The following is a 21,191-nucleotide window of genomic DNA, read 5'->3' on the forward strand; positions in this document are numbered from 1 at the left end:
GAGGGCCGAAGGGCCTGTTCTGTGCTGTACTGTTCTATGTTCTATGTTCTATAAATGACTAATTTGAATCCCTTGCTTGAGCACTGTTCCTCAGCAAGTAAATAGTAGGTGGTCGGTGTTCCACCAATGTTAGTCTGAAATGAGGAGGGGCCATTTTGAACCAGCATCTGTCGTCAGTGCCAATGGCAATGTGAACTCAAAATCGCAGGAGAATTGGGAAATTAGATTCTCGCTGGTCAGACCTTATTCCCTTTTTTCTCATGCCCCTCGCCAGTGTCGTAACGAGGTTCACGCCCACACTAGGCAAAACCCTAATTTTGATAGATTTAGATATATTATGATCTCATTACCAAGCCCCCCGTGACAGGATCCGCCCCCCCCCCCCCCCCCCCCTCACTGAATATTCGCACTTCGCCACCGTGACATCAGGGCCAGAATCGTATGTGTCTGGGCCGGGTGCAGGTCTGACCTGAAAGTATTTAAGTCTAACAAGAAGATGTTGGGAGCATTTTCCGATGTCATTGTGCACGTGCGCAATTTCAAGGTCGGCATGTATCCGAATCGGATGCGCGCCCGTTGACAACTAAAGGGCCAATTATGGCCATCAAATGCCCAATGGACAGTGGTTTGATGCTGCCCGTGCTACTTTTAGCTCATCACACAGGCAAAATGGGTCGGTGCCCATTGTGTTTTTTGCATTTCCTTATCCAAGGACAGAATAAAGGCCCCCAGAGGAACAGCAGTTTCTCTGTAATAGAGTTCGTAGCTGTGAGAGTATGAGTTTAACGTGAGTTTCCTAGTTATCATTTAGCAATTGACGTTTGGCATTTCAGGATTTCCCTGAAAGGTTTTCCTGAGCATTGAAGGACAGTGTTCCATCATTTCCAAGGCAGTGGTGCTCTGCACCTGGTCTAATGGGGATAATCTACTCTGCTAGTTGGACTTCCTCTGAAAAGGAAGAGAGGCAGGTGGAAGAGGAGGCAAAGTGAGCACAGGCAGTGTCCAAAGCAGAAACCTGTAAGAGGAGAGACAGAGGCTCAGTTCGTGCAGGGCTCATAGGGAGGCCAAGGCAGGAGCGGACACCAAAGATGCCACTGCCTAGTGGTTACAGTATACAGGCAGTGCACTGACTACCTGTAGATGTCAGGTCCAGTGCCACAGGAGGCATCCCCTCTCCAAGACTTCCCCTCTCCAGGGACAAAGTGAAATTATAGGTCCCAAAATTGCCTCCAACTATGTGGGGGATGACCAATGGTGGTGACGTTGAAGGTCACAGTTATCCTCAACTTTCACACCTCCAGTTCATTTCAAGGCTCTGGAGATTTGTACTTTGTCTCGCAATCAGCCACATACAGTAGTATCGAGCTTGTGACCAATACCATCTTCAGAGATGCCCACACATTCATCAACTACTGGAGAGACGAGAGTAGCCAGGCAGAGAGAACACAAGGGTTTTCAATGCAGCAATGACTGGGTTCCCTGGCATCCATGGTTATAGACTACAGGCATGCGGCCATCAGGGCACCAGCAGGAGAGCCGGGAACTTTCATCAACAGGAAATGATAAAGCTTGGTGAATGTGCAGATTGTCTGTGACCACAGGACACAAATTCTGCAAGTATGTGCCTGTTATCCAGGGAGTTCACACAATTCATACATCTTGCGGCACTCCCAGGCACCAAGGCTATCCATAATTCCTGAAGGATTGGATGAGTGGCTCCTGGGTGACAAGAGCTATCCCTTGAAGAAGTGGCTGATGACACCACACCATCACCCAACAACTGAGCCAGAGGAGAGATATAACTGGAGTTATTCCCTCACAAGAGTGGTAGTGGAGAGGACCATTGGACTGCTGAAGATGAGCTTCCGATGTCTTGACTGATCAAGTGGATCATTGCAAAATGCACCAGAGGGTGTCTTCCTCAGAGTGGTCATGTGCTGCACCCTGCACAATCTAGATCTGACAAGGGGGGACCCAGTGGAGGCTGATAAATCAGGGAGGATTACTCCAGTGATGGGTCTGAGGATGAGCCTGGGATTGCAGGTCCAAGCGTGATCCCTGGAACTCCGAGCATGTCCCTGAAGCAGCCTCTCCACGCGAGTCACCACTCTCAGGAGAATGTCTGCTCAGTGCTCAGGGTCAATGCTCATGTTCTGCATGGGCTCTTCACTGAGGGAGGTCATGGCATGCAGTCCCTCGTGGATCTCTGCCTGATCTCCCCACACATCTTGCTGGACATAAAGCACCTGTCGCCTCATGGACAACTCCAGAGGCTCCTCATCGGCCCTTGATTTGACATGGTCTTGGTTTTCAGCTCCCACTGTTGAAGCCTGGGATCTCTCTGCCTCTGCCAGCTCCCCACATGAGTGTGATGTGGCCATACCACTGGGTGCTACCTGTGGAAGTGATACCTAATGCCCACCGATATGTGAGTATCTTTGTTGGTGCCTGGCACCAAAAGACAGCATGATGCAGGTCAGGAGCGATGTATTCCTGGGTGCCTGATGGGAGGTCCTTGGGATAGCCTGCGGCCGCTACAGTTGACTTATCTGCTGACGGAAAGCACCACACAAAGCCCTCAGCTTACAACCCTGTACACCATCTGCCAATGTGCAAAGCATGCAGCCAGCTAGCCATTGAATTGAGGAATATGTTTATGTGACTTCATATAGACATAAGAACAGCATACAAATATTCCAAACCTAACAGAAAATTCTAAGTAATGAACACAAATAATGTCACACACCCCTGTTGCGCTTAAGCTGCCGTAAGTTTGCGCCTGCGGGTGCTGTATCTTGTTGGCCCCCACCTCACTGGCAGCGGCACAGGAGGCAGCCTACAGACTTTGCTATCATGGTCACCATGGTGACCTTGTCAGGCGTCCTCAGGCCACCAGTGCCTGAGTTGGCTCCAGCTGGAAGGAACATCCAGCCTCATGGCAGGGTACTCCCCTGATATTGAGACATTGTCAAATACAGTGGCCACTGGTAGGGAGCAGAGAACCTGGTACCCTCGTCTGGAGAAGCCCGAGAGGCGCCCACAGAGACAACAGACAGCTCATCTGCCAGCGTGATGTGCATTTGCACCTCCCTGCCCACTATTTTTGGACAGTCACCTAGCTGAGAGATGAGGCGCCTCATTCACCTCACACACTTGCAGGACCTCCAGAGGTCACAGCTGATGTGCTGCCTTGCAGGTCCGACTGCGACCCCTGGAACCTCTGAAGCTGCCTCTCCACGTGAGTCGCCACTCTCTCAATGGAGGAGTGTATCTGCTCAGTGCTCAGGGTCAACGCTCATGTTCTGCATAGGCTCCTCACTGAGGGAAGCCGTGGCATGCAAACTTGCTTGGATCTCTGCCAGATCTCCTTCGCATTCCTCTGGACATAAAGCACCTGTCGCCTGATGGACAACTCCAGAGACTTGTCACCTGCCCCTGATTCAACATGGTCTTGGTCTCCAGCAGTGCTCCGACTATCGATGCCCTGGTAGCTCACTATTTCTGCCATATCCTCAGGTGAGTGTGATGTGGCCGTACCACTGGGTACTACCCGTAAATTCGCAACCTAATGCTCACTGATGTGTGAGTATCTGCTTTGGTGTTTGATACCAAAAGACAGCGTGATGCAGGTCAGGAGCGATGTATTCCAGGGTGCCAAATGGGGGGTCCTCGGGATAGCCTGTCGCTGCTGCAGTTGGCTCATCTGTGGAAGGAAGGCAAACATCAGCGAATTCAGTCAGAATTATCACTGTGTATGCTAGGTGCCCTGCTGAGCCAATGAGAGATGTTGCATGGTGCCATCTGCATTGGAGCTTCAGTGGGCACTCTGGCTGGAACAGCTCACTGTCTGATAAAACACTGTTTGAAACAAACCTGTTGGACTTTTACCTGGTGTTGTAAGACTTCTTACTGTGCTCACCCCAGTCCAACGCCGGCATCTCCACATCATGTCTGATAAGACACCACTACTGTATCCACGGCACTTGAACCTGGTACATACACATTTGCCTTCATCCCAGATTCCCATTTCACCAGGGCAGTGGGAGTGTGCTGGCCAGTGGCAATCCAACTGCAGAGCATCTGTCTTGCTCCTTGTCAGCATGAGCAGATTGGGGACTCACCCACACGTTTAGCAGCGTTCTGCAGTGTTGTGACTTGCCTTCTCCTGTTAAGGGACAATAGAAAAGCTCATTAGGATTCTATCTTCCTTGAGGCTCATTACAGGTGCTCTTTCCCCCATCACAGGCATTTAGCAGGCCATTTCACTGCGGCACACCTCCGCAGTCCTATACACTGCAGCCTGTTGTGCTGATAGTCCAGCTTTGGCAGGGCAATATTCAATGCCAGCAGTATGTCCCAAAAATAAAACTCAGTCCCAGGGGTTTGTCAGGACAGTGTCTGTGGTGAATGTGTAACCACTATAAATTCACAGTGTGTCCCTGTGGGCTCCATCTGTGAGCCGTTGCGCGGCTCTGCCCACAGGGGGAGATGAGGAGCATGTACAGGGCTCCGCCCCCAGCAGGAAGTATAAGTGCTGCGGTCCTGCGAGTCCGCTCTCAGTTCAGCATAGTCGCAGGCAGGCTCAGTTGTAATCGATTAAAGCCACAGTTTACTTCAACTCGTGTCTCCAAATGAATTGATGGTCGCATCAATTTAATCGACTTAAAAACTACTATGGAATCAGCCCTCAAACCTGACCGACTGGTACTCGATCCACAGGCCGCAGAAGCAAAGGAAATTTTTTTGCATTGGCTTCGGTGCTTCAAGGCCTACCTGGCTGCGCCGACTACCTCCTCTGTTACAAAAGAACAGAAACTCAGCTTTCTCCACACACGGATGAGCCATCGTATTTCAACTCAACTTGATGTAACTGACCCTTATACTGAGGCCCTCATGATCCTCGACCACCTGTACGTGAGGCCCGTGAATGAAGTCTACGCACGACCTATCTTTGCAACTCGCCACCAGCGCCCTGGGGAGTCGCTAGAAGACTACCTGCGCGATCTACCTACTACCCTAGCACGCGAATGTAACTTCCAGGCCGTGACAGCCTCCCAGCACATGGAACTCGCCCAAGTTATGTGCAGCAGCGTCTTCTCGAGAAAGGGGCATAGGACCTGGAGGACACGATAAAACTAGCGACCCCATTAGAGGTCACTTTCCAAAGCCTAACCGCGTTCCTGGCCGATCACGCGACCCCATCGTGGATACCCGACCAGAGACTGCCCCAGGCCTGCGCCGTGTGGCCACCCGCCCACCACGGAGGGCTATCGTGCCACGTTTGTGGCCGGCCCGCAACGCGACCTGCAGCAGCTGCGGGCGGAAAGGGCACTTTGCTAAGGTCTGCCTGGCTAAATCTAAAAACTCGAACCCGAACCCGAACACTCGTTCCTCCGACTCACAGGCCCACAGACCCCGCAATGTGGCAGCGTGTCTGCCGACACCGCCTCCGCACAATATGTGCGACTCACGTGGGCCGCCATCTTGGCAATCCTCCCCCACGCGGCCTGCCATGTGCGATTCATGGGGGCCACCATCTTGGGTGCCATCTTCCTCGCTGCCCGCCACGTGTGATCCATGGGGGTGGCCATCTTGGACGCCATCTTCCTCGCCGCCCGCCACATACGATCAACGGGGACTGCCACATCTTGGCCATCACCCGCTACGCCACTCGACGATTACGACCTCTGCAGACAGTCATCACGGGGCCGCTCCAGAACCGCCAACCACGCCACCGACTACCCGCAGCTCAGTGCAGTCGCTTTGGATCAGTCGCGGCCAAAGCACCTCAAGAGCTCCATGATGTCCGTCCAGATCAACGGATACGAGACACCGTGCCTGTTCGACTCCGGGAGCACCGAGAGCTTCGTTCACCCAGATCTGGTAAGGCGCTGCTCGCTCCCGATATTTCCAGCACGGCGAACTATCTCCCTCGCCTCGGGGTCTGTTCAGATACAGGGGCGCACTACTGCGACGTTAACAATACAGGGCGCCAACTACACCAACTTCGAGCTGTATGTGCTCCCAGACCTCTGCGCACCCCCTCCTCCTAGGAGTGGATTTCCAATGCAACCTCAGGAGCTTAACACTCAGCTTTGGCGGACCCCTCCCCTACTCACTGTATGTAGTCTAGCAACTCTGAAAATCAATCCCCCTCCATTCTTCGCTAATCTCACCGCCAACTGCAAACCAGTGGCCACTCACAGCAGGAGGTATAGCCTGCAGGACAGGGTGTTTATCAGATCCGAAGTCTGGCATCTTTTGCGTGAAGGAGTCATGGAGGCCAGTAACAGCCCCTGGAGAGCTCAGGTGGTGGTCGTCAAAACCGGGTAAAAGTTCCGGATGGTGGTTGATTACAGCCAGACCATTAACCGGTTCACACACCTTGATGCGTGCCCCCTCCCTCGGATTGCAGACACGGTAAATCAGATCGCCCAGTACCGCATATTCTCCACGGTGGATCTGAAGTCTGCATACCACCAGCTCCCAATCCGCCCGGAGGACCGCCACTACACGGCGTTCGAGGCAGACGGCCGCCTTTTCCATTTCCTCCAGGTCCCCTTTGGCGTCACAACGGGGTTTCGGTGTTCCAACGAGCAATGGACCGAATGGTGGACAAGTACGGTCTGCGGGCCATGTTTCCGTACTTGGATAACGTCACCATCTGCGGCCATGACCAGCAGGACCACGACGCCAACCTCCACCGATTTCTTCAAACCGCCCAAAAACTCAATCTCACATATAATAAGGAGAAATGCGTTTTCTGCACAACCAGACTAGCCATCCTCGGCTACGTCGTGGAAAACGGGGTCCCAGGTCCCGACCCTGACCGTATGCGCCCCTCTTACAACTCCATCTCCCTCACTGTTCCAAGGCCCTCAAGAGGTGCCTCGGATTTTTTTCATACTACGCCCAGTGGGTCCCCCAGTATGTGGACAAAGCCCGCCCACTATTTAAGGCCACACTCTTCACACTGCCAGCCGAGGCTTGCCAGGCCTTCAACTGCATTAAGGCGGACATCGCCAAAGCCGCCATGCGAGCGGTAGATGAGTCCATCCCATTCCAGGTGGAGAGCGACGCCTCAGAGGTCACTCTCGCTGCCACTCTGAACCGGGCAGGTAGGCCAGTAGCGTTCTTTTCCCGAACCCTCTCCGCTTCGGAACTTCGACACTCCTCAGTCAAAAAGGAAGCCCAAGACATTGTGGAAGCCGTACGGTACTGGAGGCACTACCTCGCAGGTAGGAGGTATACCCTCATCACCGACCAGAAATCGTTTGCCTTTATGTTTGACAACTCGCAGCGGGGCAAAATCAAGAATGACAAAATCTTGCGGTGGAGGATTGAAGTCTCCACCCATAATTATGATATCGTATACCGTCCGGGGAAGCTCAACGAGCCCCCAGATGCCCTGTCCCGCGGCACATGCGCCAGCGCGCAAGACGACCGACTACAGGCTATCCACAATGACCTCTGCCATCCGGGGTCACCCGGCTCGTCCATTACATCAAGGCCCGCAATCTGCCCTTCTCCACGGAAGAGGTTAAAGCCTTCACCAGGAATTGCTCGATCTGCGCGGAGTGTAAACCGCACTTCTATAGACCAGACAAGGCCCACCTGGTAAAGGCATCCCGGCCCTTTGAAAGCCTGAGCATCGATTTCAAAGGGCCCCTCTCTTCAACTAATTGCAACGTTTATTTCCTCAACGTTATAGACGAATTCTCCCGTTTCCCATTCGCCATCCCATGCCCCGATATGACCTCCCATACAGTCATCAGAGCCCTGCACAGTGTCTTCATTCTGTTCGGTTTCCCTAACTATGTCCACAGCGACAGGGGTTTGTCCTTCATGAGCGACGAGCTGTGTCAGTACCTGCTCAGTAAGGGCATCGCCTCGAGCAGGACTACCAGCTATAATCCCAGGGGGAACGGGCAGGTGGAGAGGGAGAACGCGACGGTCTGGAAGACCGTCCTACTGACCCTACAGTCCAGGAATCTCCCAACCTCCCACTGGCAGGAGGTCCTCCCCGATGCGCTCCATGCTATTAGGTACCTCCTTTGTATGGCCACGAATCAGACTCCTCATGATCGCCTATTTGCCTTCCCTAGGAGAACTACTACAGAGGTCTTGCTTCCGCCCTGGTTGACGACACCGGGCCCTGTCCTCCTCGAAAACACGTTCGGACATATAAGACCGACCCCCTGGTAGAGAGGATCCTGCTCCTGCACTCAAACCCCCACTACCCGTTTGTCGAACACCCCGATGGCCGACAGGACAGCGTTTCCCTCCGGGACCTGGCACCCGCAGGATCTACTACCACTACCATTACCGCCGACGTACCTCCCACACTACACCCAACCCAACCTCCCATTCCCTGCGCCCCTGCACCCATTTGCTTCCCGCGCCCCCTTCCATCTGTCACACCGGTCCGCAGGAACAAAGCTCTGGAACAACCACCCCCGGAGTCCACCCTCGGACTCGCACTGAACATCCTTCCACAGCCATCCGAAATGGTTGCAACACCAGTGCTTCGTTGGTCTCAACGCATGATTAGGGCACCGGACCGATTGAACTTGTAGACCCATCACCCCCGCCGGACTTGATTTTTTAACAGGGGTGAATGTGGTGAATGTGTAACCACTATAAATTCACACTGTACATTACTGTGTCCCTGTGGGCTCCATCTGTGAGCCGTTGCGTGGCTCTGCCCACAGGGGGAGATGAGGAGCATGTACAGGGCTCCGCCCTTGGCTCTGCCCCCAACAGGAAGTATAAGTGCTGCGGTCCTGCGAGTCTGCCCTCAGTTCAGCATAGTCACAGGCAGGCTCAGTTGTAAGCCGATTAAAGCCACAGTTTACTTCAACTCGTGTCTCCGAATGAATTGATGGTCGCATCAGTGTCCTAGGCCTAATCAACTTCAGCTGTCATATCATTGACCTTCCATCCATCACAAGGTCATAAGTGGGGATGTGGACAGACATTATTCAGGCTTGGGTTGATAAGTAACAAATAACATTCATGTCATACAAGTGTGACATGACCATATCCAAAATGAGATATTCAGTTGTCATTACCATGATCGAATTCTTCTCCACAAACATTAACTATAATCTTAATTAGGACCTTCCATATAAATACTGTGGCTACAAACGCAGGCTGTGAACTGTGACCTCTCTCCTGTATCCCCAAAAACCTTGCCACAAGTCATATTTATCTACAAGGCAAAATAGGAGATTTATGTAATATTCGCCACTTGCCTGGATGGGTGCAAATCCAACAAGATTTAAAAAGCTCAACAACATCCAGGACAAAGCTGCCCACTTGACTGTCACCCCCACCAGCACTTTAAATCATTCACTCTTTCTGCCATTGACACATACCAACATCCGTACGAGTTGTAGCTTCTTCAACAGTATCGCCCAAACTTGTGGCATCAACAATCTAGAATGACAAGGACAGCACACACTTGGGAATGCCAATGCCTGCAAGTTGCACACCATTGTGACTTGGAAACATGTAGCTGCTCAGTCAAATTCCTGGAACTCCCTACCGAACAGTATTATAAAAATAAATTCACCAATGGTTCAAGATGGCCACTCACCATCTCTTTGCTGGAGACACCCACAACCTGTGAATGAATAAATAAAACAAAGCTACTCTATCTGAAATCTGGAGCGGGATTCTCTGGGCGCACCTGCCCAGTAACCGGAAATTCCCCCCAAGGTCAATAGATCTTTACATGTTACGCTTCCCATCTGTAGTGATATGGCAGTGAGCGGGGTAGAAGAATCCAGCCCCTGGTGTCTTTTACAGTAATACATCCTGATTCAGCTGAGGAAGGAGCTGCGCTCCGAAAGCTAGTGTTTGAAACAAACCTGTTGGACTTTAACCTGGTGTTGTAAGACTTCTTACTGTGCTCACCCCAGTCCAACGCCAGCATCTCCACATCATGGTGTCTTTTATGCAGTAGTGTTTAGTCTTTTCTTTTTTTCTCATATTCACAACACTAATCCCATTTTCTTGACTATTTTTAAAAAGTTAGGATGATAAGTACCACAGTGCTTGCCCTGAGGACTTAGAGACTTTGGAGTTACACAGTTTTACGCTTGAAGAACGCATTCATGTTATATATTAGGCCTGAAAACAAATGGTAATATATCGGAATTCTTGTCCAAAGCATATGAAGATTCGCAATTAATCAACACTATACAGTAATAAAGTCTTTATGGAACCTCACAGATGCTTCAAAATCTTCTGTAACCGAAAGGAATTTTTGGGCATTAAAGAATTAGCTTAATATAGGTGGCATAGTTGAGGTTCTGTAGGTTTGTTTCTTAAGGCTTCTTAATAATATCTTGCAACCTTACAGCAATTGACCTCAAAATCACCTCATGGATAGGGTATATCACAGGACAATATTCCATATCAGCTACCATTTAGTATTTTTTAATTTTCTTGTTTTCCAGGTGTGAATTTGCTGCAACAACAGCTTATCCAAATAGCACCTTTGCAACTGTACTTCAGAGCATTGGAACATTTCAAGGTAAATTTTCCACAATCTACCGGAAACTGGCACTGCCTGTTTGAAAGATGGGTTCAGCAACTGCACATTCATATTTCCTGGGTTTTGCATTGGTAATAGCAATGAGGCCAAAATTAATCACCGTTAGAATGAAGTATTTGATTGAAGAGCCTTTTTTGCCTCTTGCTTTGTTTGAGACCCTACAAATGCCCTGTAGAGGGGCTGCATCGATCAGATGTGGGTCAGAGCAAAATAATGGACAAAAGCCTGTGATAGCTTTGTCAAAAACTATCAGCTCAGTGAATGGTAAGTATCATTCCTTTGCCAGTGACTGTAAAAATTAAGCCAATATAATTTTTTATTGTGTAAAGGTGAACATGTGGCAAAAGTCTTCCGGACTAATACAGTAACTGTGATGAAAAGCTTGGGCAGAGCTGACAGGAATGAGTTCAAACCATGCTGAAAACAAACAGAAATTAACTAAAGCAGTTTAAAGATATTTAACTGTGTGATTAATGGAAATATATTGCTCAGAGATGAAAATACGCAAAATTAGATATTTTTATCCTTCCGATTGTCAAGTTTTAAAATAATTTCATGGAATGTGAGCGTTGCTGGTGCGGCCCATCCTTAATTGCCCTTAATCCGCTGTCCATCTGATCTAGGTACACTAACAGTGCTGTTATGTTTCCAACCAGTGACTCCTTACTTCTACTACAGTAAAGCAATCCATTTGTTTCATTTTCAGTATTTTATATGGATCTGATTATATTGACAATTTATTTTTATTTGACTTGCTAGACTAATGCTATAATCATTAGATATTCTCAGCCAAACCAAATGTAATATTTTTTTTAAAATAGAACAAATCTTTCATAGTTAACAGAATTAGAAGATCACAGTTGTTATTGCTTATGAATATTAAACCCTAGTTAATAAATGGATGTCCATAAAGTATATAATGGGTACTTCTGAGGTGGATGGTCCTTTCGTAAAGTAAAAGTGAATTTTGTTCAACTTATCACTATTTTGGCTCCAGGACTATTATTCCAGCATCATCTTTATTTTTACTGAATATTTACATGACTGATGTTACTTTCAATCTTATATTATGTTACCTTTAATCTTATAAGAGATTAATTCATTTGTATTTGATTATTTTGGATAGGTTTACCACTAGAGAACTGTGTGCCAAACATCACAATGTTGAAAATGCAATTGCGGCAGATCAACAACCTCTCATTTGAAGCCATTGATTTATTACTGAAGGCAAACTTGACTTTCTCAAAGGTACCTTAAAGAGTTGCTAGTCTGGATTCAGCCACTGTTTTCTAACTGGAAATATGCGGTTAAGTATAGGATAGTTAGGCCACCAATTTCTATGAAATAAGAAGCAAATTGTTTGCAGATGACGTTTTGTAAACTCCCATTGAGATCTACCTTGGTTATAACCGAGTTTGAATTTAATATATAATGTATACAGCTCAGTGCGGGAAGTAAGCCTTAAGTTAATAATTTAAGAGTTAATATTATTTCTAAAATGTAAAGATACGTGGATTATTAGCAGAAAGATTAAAAAGTACAAATATATCTAAATACACCCTAATGCAAATAATTTCACACATAAGGTGAGAATGCAGCGTAGTTCGCCGCGGACACAAGTCCCGTTATGGCCATAAAATCACTTCAGAGGACCACAATGGGATTTGTGCAGAAAGACCTCAATTTGAGCTCTCTCTCTCTCTCTCTCTCTCTCTCTCTCTCTCTCTCTCTCTCTCTCTCTCTCTCTCTCTCTCTCTCCCCCCCCCCCCCCCCACCTCCCCCCGGGCCAAACTGGTGAAAAACAAAAACCAGAAGTGCTGACCACACTGGCGGTGCAGAGGCGAGTAAAGCCCCTGGGTGCTGAGGGACATGGCCTGGCAGTGCTCTGGCTCAAGGGATTCTATGGGTAGAGTATTCCCAAAATTGCACAAAGTGCTGAAGCAGACAAGAAAAGCTGTGTGAAACTCAATGGTTTCACAGATGCCATTTCTTACCTGATTAAACAGCACTCTGCGCAATTTCAAAGTGGGAGTGAGAATCGCACAGCCAGTTTGGGGAGGGCCTAAACACGCCAGCAAAGTCGCGGTAAGGGTGCCCCATTCGCAATATTAATTGAAAGATTCCGGCATGGACATCAGGACAATCCTCTCTCCCCCACAGGGACATCGGGACCCCCATTCCCGTCGAAGATTTGCACCCTGCCCCTCATGGAACACCCCCCAACCCCCCAGGGGCTTTTCACAGTTTCTTCATACTTGTGACAATAAAAAAATACTATTATTATTAACCCTCACACCATGAAGTGTAACCCCACCACTCAAAATCAGGGAACCCCAATGACTCATGCATCAGGGTGACCCCCCACCCACCTCTGCCAGCATCAGGGGACCACCCACCTCACTGACACCAACCCCACACCACTTCACAGTCTCTGCCCCCCCCCCCCCAACCCCAATGCATGTTCTAGCAAACATCGCTTCTACCCCCTCCACACACACACATCAGGGGGATCTCCAATGCGGTTTCTCAGTGGGCCCACCCTGGCACTACCAACCTGGCACTGCCCAGCCATGTCCCTCAGCACCCAGGGGCACACTCACCTCTGCACTTCTAGTGTGGTCATCGCATCTGTTTTTCGTTTTTGAAAACCAGCAGCGACTGGCTCTGACGTGACGTCACACTGGATGGGTGGGAGGATAAGGCCTGGGCCGACGTTATGGTGTCAAGATTGGTAAGTATATGTTAATGTCTTTAAAGTTATGGAAATCAAGCCTCTTGTCACCAATTTGAGGAGAGGGGGGGAAGCTCAAATTCAGATCTTGCTGGTGCAAATCCCGTTATGGTCACTCAAGACATTTTGCGGCCATAATGGGATTGGAAAAGGAGGAAAACTCTGCAGAGTACCAGATATTAAAACTTGGCCAAGTAACAAGTAAATTCAGAAGAAAATAACTAATTCAGGGGCTGCTCAGTGACGCAGTGGTTAGCACTGTTGCCTCACGGCGCCGAACATCCGGGTTCGATCCCAGCCCTGGGTCACTGTCTGTGTGGAGTTTGCACGTTCTCCCCGTGTCTGCGTGTGTTTCACCCTCACAACCCAAAGATGTACAGATTAGGTGGATTGGCCACACTAAATTGCCCCTTAATTGGGAAAAGAAAAATGTATATAAAGAAAAAGATAATAACTAATTCACAGAATGTTCAGTACATGTTTACATCTGAAGGGCCCGGTGCACAGCAGCTGCTGATTCCTGTGGTTTCTCATTAGACGCAGCAGTGTTGATGTGGAATTCTCCTTTAAGAATTCTTGATTTGCTTATGTAAGGTCCTCTGGTGGATTTTCCAAATGACAAACAGATCAGCTTTGATGAGAGAGGTTTCAGAAGAAATGGAAATGGATAACATTGTTGCCCCAGTAGGGCATTATTCCAGTTCATTTTTACATCCAAGAGCTGAATCATGTGACCTCTCTCTCAGGCCTTCATAGACTTTGGGGCCTGGATAGTCATCCTCAAGGTGGTAGATGGTCGGGTGATTCTGGAAAATTTCCAACTCGGCCTGCCTACCTCAAGTGAAATTATCCACCAATGTGGAATCTTCATTGCTGGAGGCTGTGCAAGCTGGAATTGAGCCAGCCTCCCTGGAAGAAATTTGGAGGCAACTACAAGGGCAGCTGGGTGCTGAGGTGGCATGCTTAAAAGGCCCATCTCAGTATTGTGGGATTTTGTCCCACACCCACTTCACCACACCCCTCATGCCGCCATAAATTGCTCTGCCTTTCAACTCACCACTTATGTCCTTTAATTCCCCTTATGCAAAGCTCTGCCCTTCCACCCCTGCCCTCCAACTCCTCATGCCCCCTATGCTAAGCTCTGGTATTTACATTCACATTGACCCACTGCATCCTTTCTGGAATCAATGAACGTCACCACGTAAATTAGGATGTACAAATATAGCTTTAAAAAATGTAATGCTTTGATCAAATTTCCCAATGCTTGAAAGAAAATGTCTGGACAGGCTAATAAAAATGTCAGACTCTTCGATGTTTCAAAAACCACAAACTACAAACCTTTAAAATCACTAACTTATGTCAACAAACAATCGACTGCTGAGAGCTTGAGCTGTCAATCAAATAATGTTTCCTCTGGGGACCAAATGGTCTTAATAATTAGGATTGGCTGAGAACCCGAGGAATCATTTAAATAACTCTCTTGGACTGATGGTTAGGCATAAGATCAAATGATTCTATTTTGTAACTCTGAGGTGGACTTGTTTCAAACTACAAACATAGAGTGATATACAATTGATGAATTAGTGACCATGAGTCTTCGAATAAAATGTAATGAGACTCTAAATTGTTAACAAAAATTAATTTAAAATACAAAATTGTCTAAACAGGGCCAAACTTAGGTTGCTCTGAGCCTGTAGATCTGAGAGAAAATAATGCTAGACCTTGGTAATATCTGAGAGTCCAGGATCTACTCTACCTTTTGATTTCAAGCAATTCCACAGCATTTAAAAGTATTTTTCAATTTCCAACTGCTGAAAAATTTAAATAATCCTAATGTTGCAAAGTTCAATTTCATGTGACATTAAAGATGATAAAGTATCCAGGGTTGTTTACGATATTTTGTGTTTTTGTATCTCTGTAGTTATATTCTCATTGATATCATATATCAATTAATTATTAATGTTGATATTGATGATGGATGTTTCTTTTTATAGTTAATTCAAGGTCTAATTACCACAGTGGACAGTTGTAATGAGGCAAGCCTGGCACAAGTGCTGTCACTTACAGGCAACCAAGATATTTCATCAGTGACAACTGAACTGTGTTCCCTGACTCCTTGGCAAAGTTATAGTCTTGCTGTAACAATCATCCAGAACATCGATTTCAGGTGCATCACTTACAAGGTAAAGCAACGTATATTTAATTTTATTTTCCTTTATGTTTTCTGTTCTTCCAATCATTCTCTCTCCCTTTTGCCATTTCTGTGCAGGAATTATAAGCTACCTTGTCACTTCTTTCACTTCTGGTTCACAGTAGAAAGCCTGGGGAGAGTTTTAACTGCTTGGCCAGCCAGAAGTGAGGGGTACCTATCGAGCCTGGGGAAAACAGGAAGTCAGGATTCCACTGCTTGCTGCTGAGTTTTGGCTGGCTGTGTGTGATGTTACGAACCGGTTCCCCACTTGAGAGCCAGACTGAATGACAGACTTGGCTTCCGGTCGAATAGGGAGCAGCCCACAGATGGCCACAGGACCAGATAGGTCAGGGGAGGCAGTGGCGTATTGGTATTGTCACTGGAATTGTAATCCAGAGACCCAGGGTCATGCTCTGAGGAGATGTATTTAAATCCCACCATGGCAGATGGTGGAATTTAAATTCAATAATAATCTGGAATTAAAAGTCTAATGATGACCATGAAACCATTGTCGATTGTCGTGAAACCCATTTGGTTGACTAATGTCCTTCAGGGAGGAAAATCTGTCATCCTTACCTGGTCTGGCCCACATGTGACTCCAGACCCACAGCAATGAGGTTGATTCTTAAATGCCCTCAGGGATGGCCCAGCCAGCGACGCCCACATCCCATGAACGAATAAAGGGAAAAAGAGGTCCAAATCCTTGACCGGGAGAGATGGGTGATCCAGGAACTGAGTCACTTTCACAGGTCTGGTGGGGGAATTCTGAGGCCTTGGTGGAGGAGGAAAATTGTACATATTGTTACTGTTATCACCATGCAGTTCATACATAGAATCATAGAACCTTATGGAACTTAAGGAACCCATTCGGCCCATCACTTTTATTTAACTCCATAACAGATTGATGAATCTTAGACATAGACATGGAATTTACAGTGCAGAAGGAGGCCATTCGGCCCATCGAGTCTGTGTCGGCCCATGGTGTCATGTGAGAGTACCTTTAAGAAATGGGTGTTTAAGAAATGTATAGGTGTTTATTAGTGATGTCAGAATGTGGGTGGAGCTGGGCTGTCTGTCAGCTTTTTACTTTTGTTCTAGGCTGTTTGCTGCATGGTGTGTTTTAGTTTCGTTTTCAGTGTTGGAGTTGAAGCCAGACCAAACGGGTGTACTGCTGTTCTCTCTGCCATCAAAAGACTATCTCTTGATCATTTGGTGAATTCAGAATTATAAATATTCTCAGTCGTGAATGTGAACCTAATGTGCTTCTGGTAAAAAGTGTTTTAAGTCTTATGGATGTTAAAAGGAAAGCTTAAAGGATTACTTAGTGTTGTATTCTTTGGGGGTTGCATTTGAATTAATGGTTGCTAAGATGTTCCCTGTATGTTTTGAAAAGGTTAACTTGAGTTCATAGAATAAACCTTGTTTTGCTTTAAAAAATACTTTTCCATTTCTGCTCTACCTGTAGAATGGGCCGTGTGCTCCCCACACCACAATCTAGTAAAAGTTGTGGGTCAGGTGAACTCCATGATACACTTTTGGGTTCTCTAAATCTTGGCCCATAACACTTGGAAAGAGCACCCCCACTTAAGCCCACACTTCCACCCCACACCTGTAAACCCACCCAACCCCTTTGGACACTAAGGGCAATTTAGCCTGGGCAATGCACCTAACCTGCACATCTTTGGACTGTGGGAGGAAACCGGAGCTCCTGGAGGAAAGTCACGCAGATACGAGGAGAACGTGCAGACTCCGCACAGACATTGACCCAAGCCGGGAATCGAACCTGGGACCCTGGAGCTGTGCAGCGAAATTGCTAACCACTCTGCTACCGTGCTGCCCGGAAACTGTGAAGTAATTACTGTCATTGGAGGCATTCAGGCCTCTTCAGTAATGACCCTATGATAATGCTTGAATTTAATGAGTAATTTCTGCTGGGTATATTTGGAATTGTGTTTGTCTCCATTTGTTTGTCTGCTACAGATACATCACAGGAAATATGTATGACACACACAGTTTCATATAGGCCATCCCATTCTCTCCTCAGCTCCAGTGTTGTAGCTTAACTTTAATTGCTAATGGATTTCAAAGTGAACTTCAGTAACTTGTTTTCATTTTGTATGGTTACCAGGCACTTCTACCAATGGTGATCCCTCCTCATGTAAACCAGATAATGCAGAATATCCTGGAGGTGTTCTCAGGACTCAGTTCTTTCACCCAAAAATTTGTGCAACTTTTGGACCTTATTCCCAATCTTTTGGGAACCATCCGGAACATGAATCTTCCATCTATTTTTGAATTCAATGAGGTAGAACAGTTTTACTTTTATTTTTAATTGAAAGATTATCTTCAATTATCCAAAGTTTCAATTTACGGCTGGGAATCATTTAATAACTTTGTAAATGAGAAACTGCATTTCCTTTCTTTTGAACGATGAGAAGGACAATCATCAGGCGACCTGTGTCATGCCCTCTCTTGGCTTTCAGTTTCTCTGTCATTAGTCTAAGTGATGTTTCATTTTTAGTAAAATTAGTATACTGGCCTGGGGCAATCAATGGATTTGATTTGTGAAGCATTTATTATAATTATTGTTCTGCCATCAGATGCATTAAAATATTTTTTTTAATCATATGATCCAGAATTAACAAACAGCTTATGTTTTTCGAATAAATCTATTAACATTTAGACTGCCCTCAGGTCCTTGGATTTACAAATCTCTTGAACCCATCAATTGTTTGTTTTTAGCTCCTGCATGATGGGAAGGTAAAGCAGGGAGGCCCTTAAAGGCAGACTAAGATGGATTGTCCTTGGTTGTCTCCACACTCTGGGCACGGTTCTTCCAAAAGGGAACAAAGTCCCCTAGCGAGCACATTTAGCCGGGTGTTTCCCAGCATTGAATAAGGGGCCTGAATGGGGATCGCGCAGCCAAGGCCGCGCATAGCCCCATTTTGTACAGTGGGGAGCTCCACTGGCCCGAACTCTCCATTGTCGTGAGAGATCGGGGCGCCAGTTTTAAATCCCAAAGCCTCAGGTACCTTGGGAATTTGCATATTAGAGTGAGGTTAGCTGTCTCGCTCTAATATGCAGATTTGCCAAAAAGTGTGGGCAGGATTCACATCACAACGTCTCATGAGAACACGTTGGAGTAGCGAGCCGAGCAGAACATGGGATCTGAGTCTCCCGCTTTCAATGGCCACGCTGCCCCACAGCGAGCTGCATTTCAGGCACAGCGTGGTCTTTGGATCATGCCCTCTATTTTTCCAATAGTAGCCACTAGCTGTCCATGACGCTGCTGATTGTAAGAGCTGCCAGCCTGTGATTGGCTAACAGCTCTAGGTGGACAATACATTACCATTTAGAGTGAAGGCTCACCAATGTCCTCCTAAGTTGTTAATGGGCTAAAGAATCAATCGGCCTTCCTCCTCAGAGTGAGCACAGGTGTCTCGCCATTTTTTCAGACAACACCTGCTGAAAAGGGAAAAGTCTGTCCTCTCTGTTTGTTGGACGTTTCCCGATCACTGTCCCGTTTCTTTTCACTCCACCAACTTCCCCCTCCAACTTGAATTGTTTCCTGCACTGTGGTGCCATGGTCAGCTTACCCATCAAGCCTGCTGTCCTTGTTCTCATTCACACAGGTAGCAAGTTTCTTGTACATGTTGCTTCAAAGTATCTGCATCACTACATCCTTACCCTTACCTGCCTGACTCGGACTCCAGTGTACCAATTTTGAATTACAGTTGCTTGAGATACAGACACTTACCATAGATTTGGTCGTTCTGGATTGCAATAATTTCTACAAACATCATATGTCATGTCTGTCTAACATTATTTATTTGATTAGTTAGTTCCTAATTCAGTAAAGTATTAATAAGTTACAGTTTCCTAGCTTAAAGACAAAATAAGTCATTCACTAGTTAATGAAGATAAATCAAAAGAATTAAAAGGAGCATCTCCTCTCACCTTCTGCACGGACTTGCCAACTTTTGTACCCTTTTGACAAAGCCATCAGTTCCCACTCACTCCATGCAGCCAGAAATATTATCAATACAGAGAGCTTACGACTCACACCCAAGTTACAAATGTTAAGTCTGCTTTGTGTTACTGTGATTAACACCGACTGGCTTTCAGGCAACCACTTTCAGCTGATTGACAGTTAACTGTCATGTCAGGGTGCTTCTCTTAACTAGGTATCCTACCTATCTTGCATTTTATTATATCATTTAACATTTTTAAGTCAAATTAGGAACAATTAAAGTGCATTTCAGCTTGAGAAATGCCAAGCAGCGATATCCCACTTGCACTAAATTTCCGACGTTGGCACTTTCCTTATGAAGCACTTCTTTTTATGACACTCGGTGCTTCACATTCCTGGAAAAATAGAAAAGCAGAATATATTTTAGCTCGTGAGAGACTGGTAAATTTTGGTATTCTGAAAGACTTGGGTAACCTTGTGCATGAATCACAGAACTCAGGTACACAATTATGAAACCATTTTGTAATCCTTTAAAGGGCTTTGGACCAAGAGAGTAATTAAGTCTTACTAAAATTATACAGTGCCTTGGTGAGACCACACCTTCCCCAAGAAAGGGTGCGCTTTTCTTAATGCAAGGAAAGTTCACAAGACTGACCACAAAAAATTGAACAGATACAGCCTACATGCCCTAGAATTTAGAAGAATAAGAGGTAACCTAATTCAAACATAAAACATTTCAAAGGGGTTTTATAGCATGGATTCTGGGGAATGTAGAACTAGGCATCACAGATTCAAAGGGGTCACACATGTAGGACTGAGACGAGGAGACATTTCTTCATTCAAAGGACTGAATCATTGAACTTCTCTACCCCACTTAGCTGTGGATGCTCCATTATGGAGTGTATTCCAGATGGGGATAGATAGACATTTGGAAATCAAGGACTTTGGGGACATTGCAGATAGATGGACTTGAAGTAGGAAATCAGCCATGACCATATTGAATGGTGAAGCAAGTTCGAGGGGTCCATTATTATGTTGATATGTTTTATGGTCACTCTTGCCTCCACCACATTTTTGCTCCTAATACGCTCTCTTGCACCAATTCTTCATCCATCTACTTCTCCACTCCACCTGTACTCATATTTCCAGCTCCATCCACTTTTTATCCCATCAAAATCGACTGGCAACTTTCCAATTTAATCCATTTCCAGTCCTGCCCAGAAACTATCTCCTGTCCTCATCTCCACTCCTACCTCCACTCTATCCCAACTCCAGTCCCCATTACCAATGCTGTTCTATACCAGTTCCTGTCACCAGATCTACAGCTGCCACCAATCCTATCCCAACTCCACTCCTTTTAGCTCTAGTATCATAGAATTTGCAGTGCAGAAGGAGGCCATTCGGCCCATCGAGCCTGCACCAGCCCTTGGAAAGAGCACCTTACTTAAGCCCACGCCTCCACCCTATCCCAGTAACCCAGTTACCCGACCTAACCTTTTTGGACACGGAAGGGTACTATATCATGGCCAATCCACTTAACCTGCACATCTTTGAACTGTGGAAGGACACCGGAGCACCCGGAGGAAACCCACGCACACACGGGGAGAACATGCAGACTCCGCATAGACAGTGACCCAAGCCGGGAATCGAACCTGTGAAACAATTGTGCTAACCACTGTGATACCATGCTCCCCAGGGTCAGCACCTGCATTCCATTCGGACCAGTTCTTCACCCCAA

At 46.8% G+C, this 21,191-nt stretch overlaps 1 protein-coding gene across 1 annotated transcript in view; it reads left to right on the forward strand.

Moving 5' to 3' along the window:
* LOC119965683 (ATP-binding cassette sub-family A member 13-like) overlaps positions 1-21,191 on the forward strand; it is a 398,370-nt gene that overhangs the window by 173,339 nt on the left and 203,840 nt on the right. The window contains exons 21-24 of the mRNA XM_038796446.1: positions 10,464-10,540; positions 11,688-11,809; positions 15,287-15,475; positions 17,612-17,788. Coding sequence (XP_038652374.1) covers positions 10,464-10,540; positions 11,688-11,809; positions 15,287-15,475; positions 17,612-17,788 — 565 coding nt within the window. The remainder of the gene's footprint in view (positions 1-10,463; positions 10,541-11,687; positions 11,810-15,286; positions 15,476-17,611; positions 17,789-21,191) is intronic.

This window comes from Scyliorhinus canicula, chromosome 5 (assembly GCF_902713615.1).
Source record: "Scyliorhinus canicula chromosome 5, sScyCan1.1, whole genome shotgun sequence".
Lineage (NCBI taxonomy): Eukaryota > Metazoa > Chordata > Chondrichthyes > Carcharhiniformes > Scyliorhinidae > Scyliorhinus > Scyliorhinus canicula.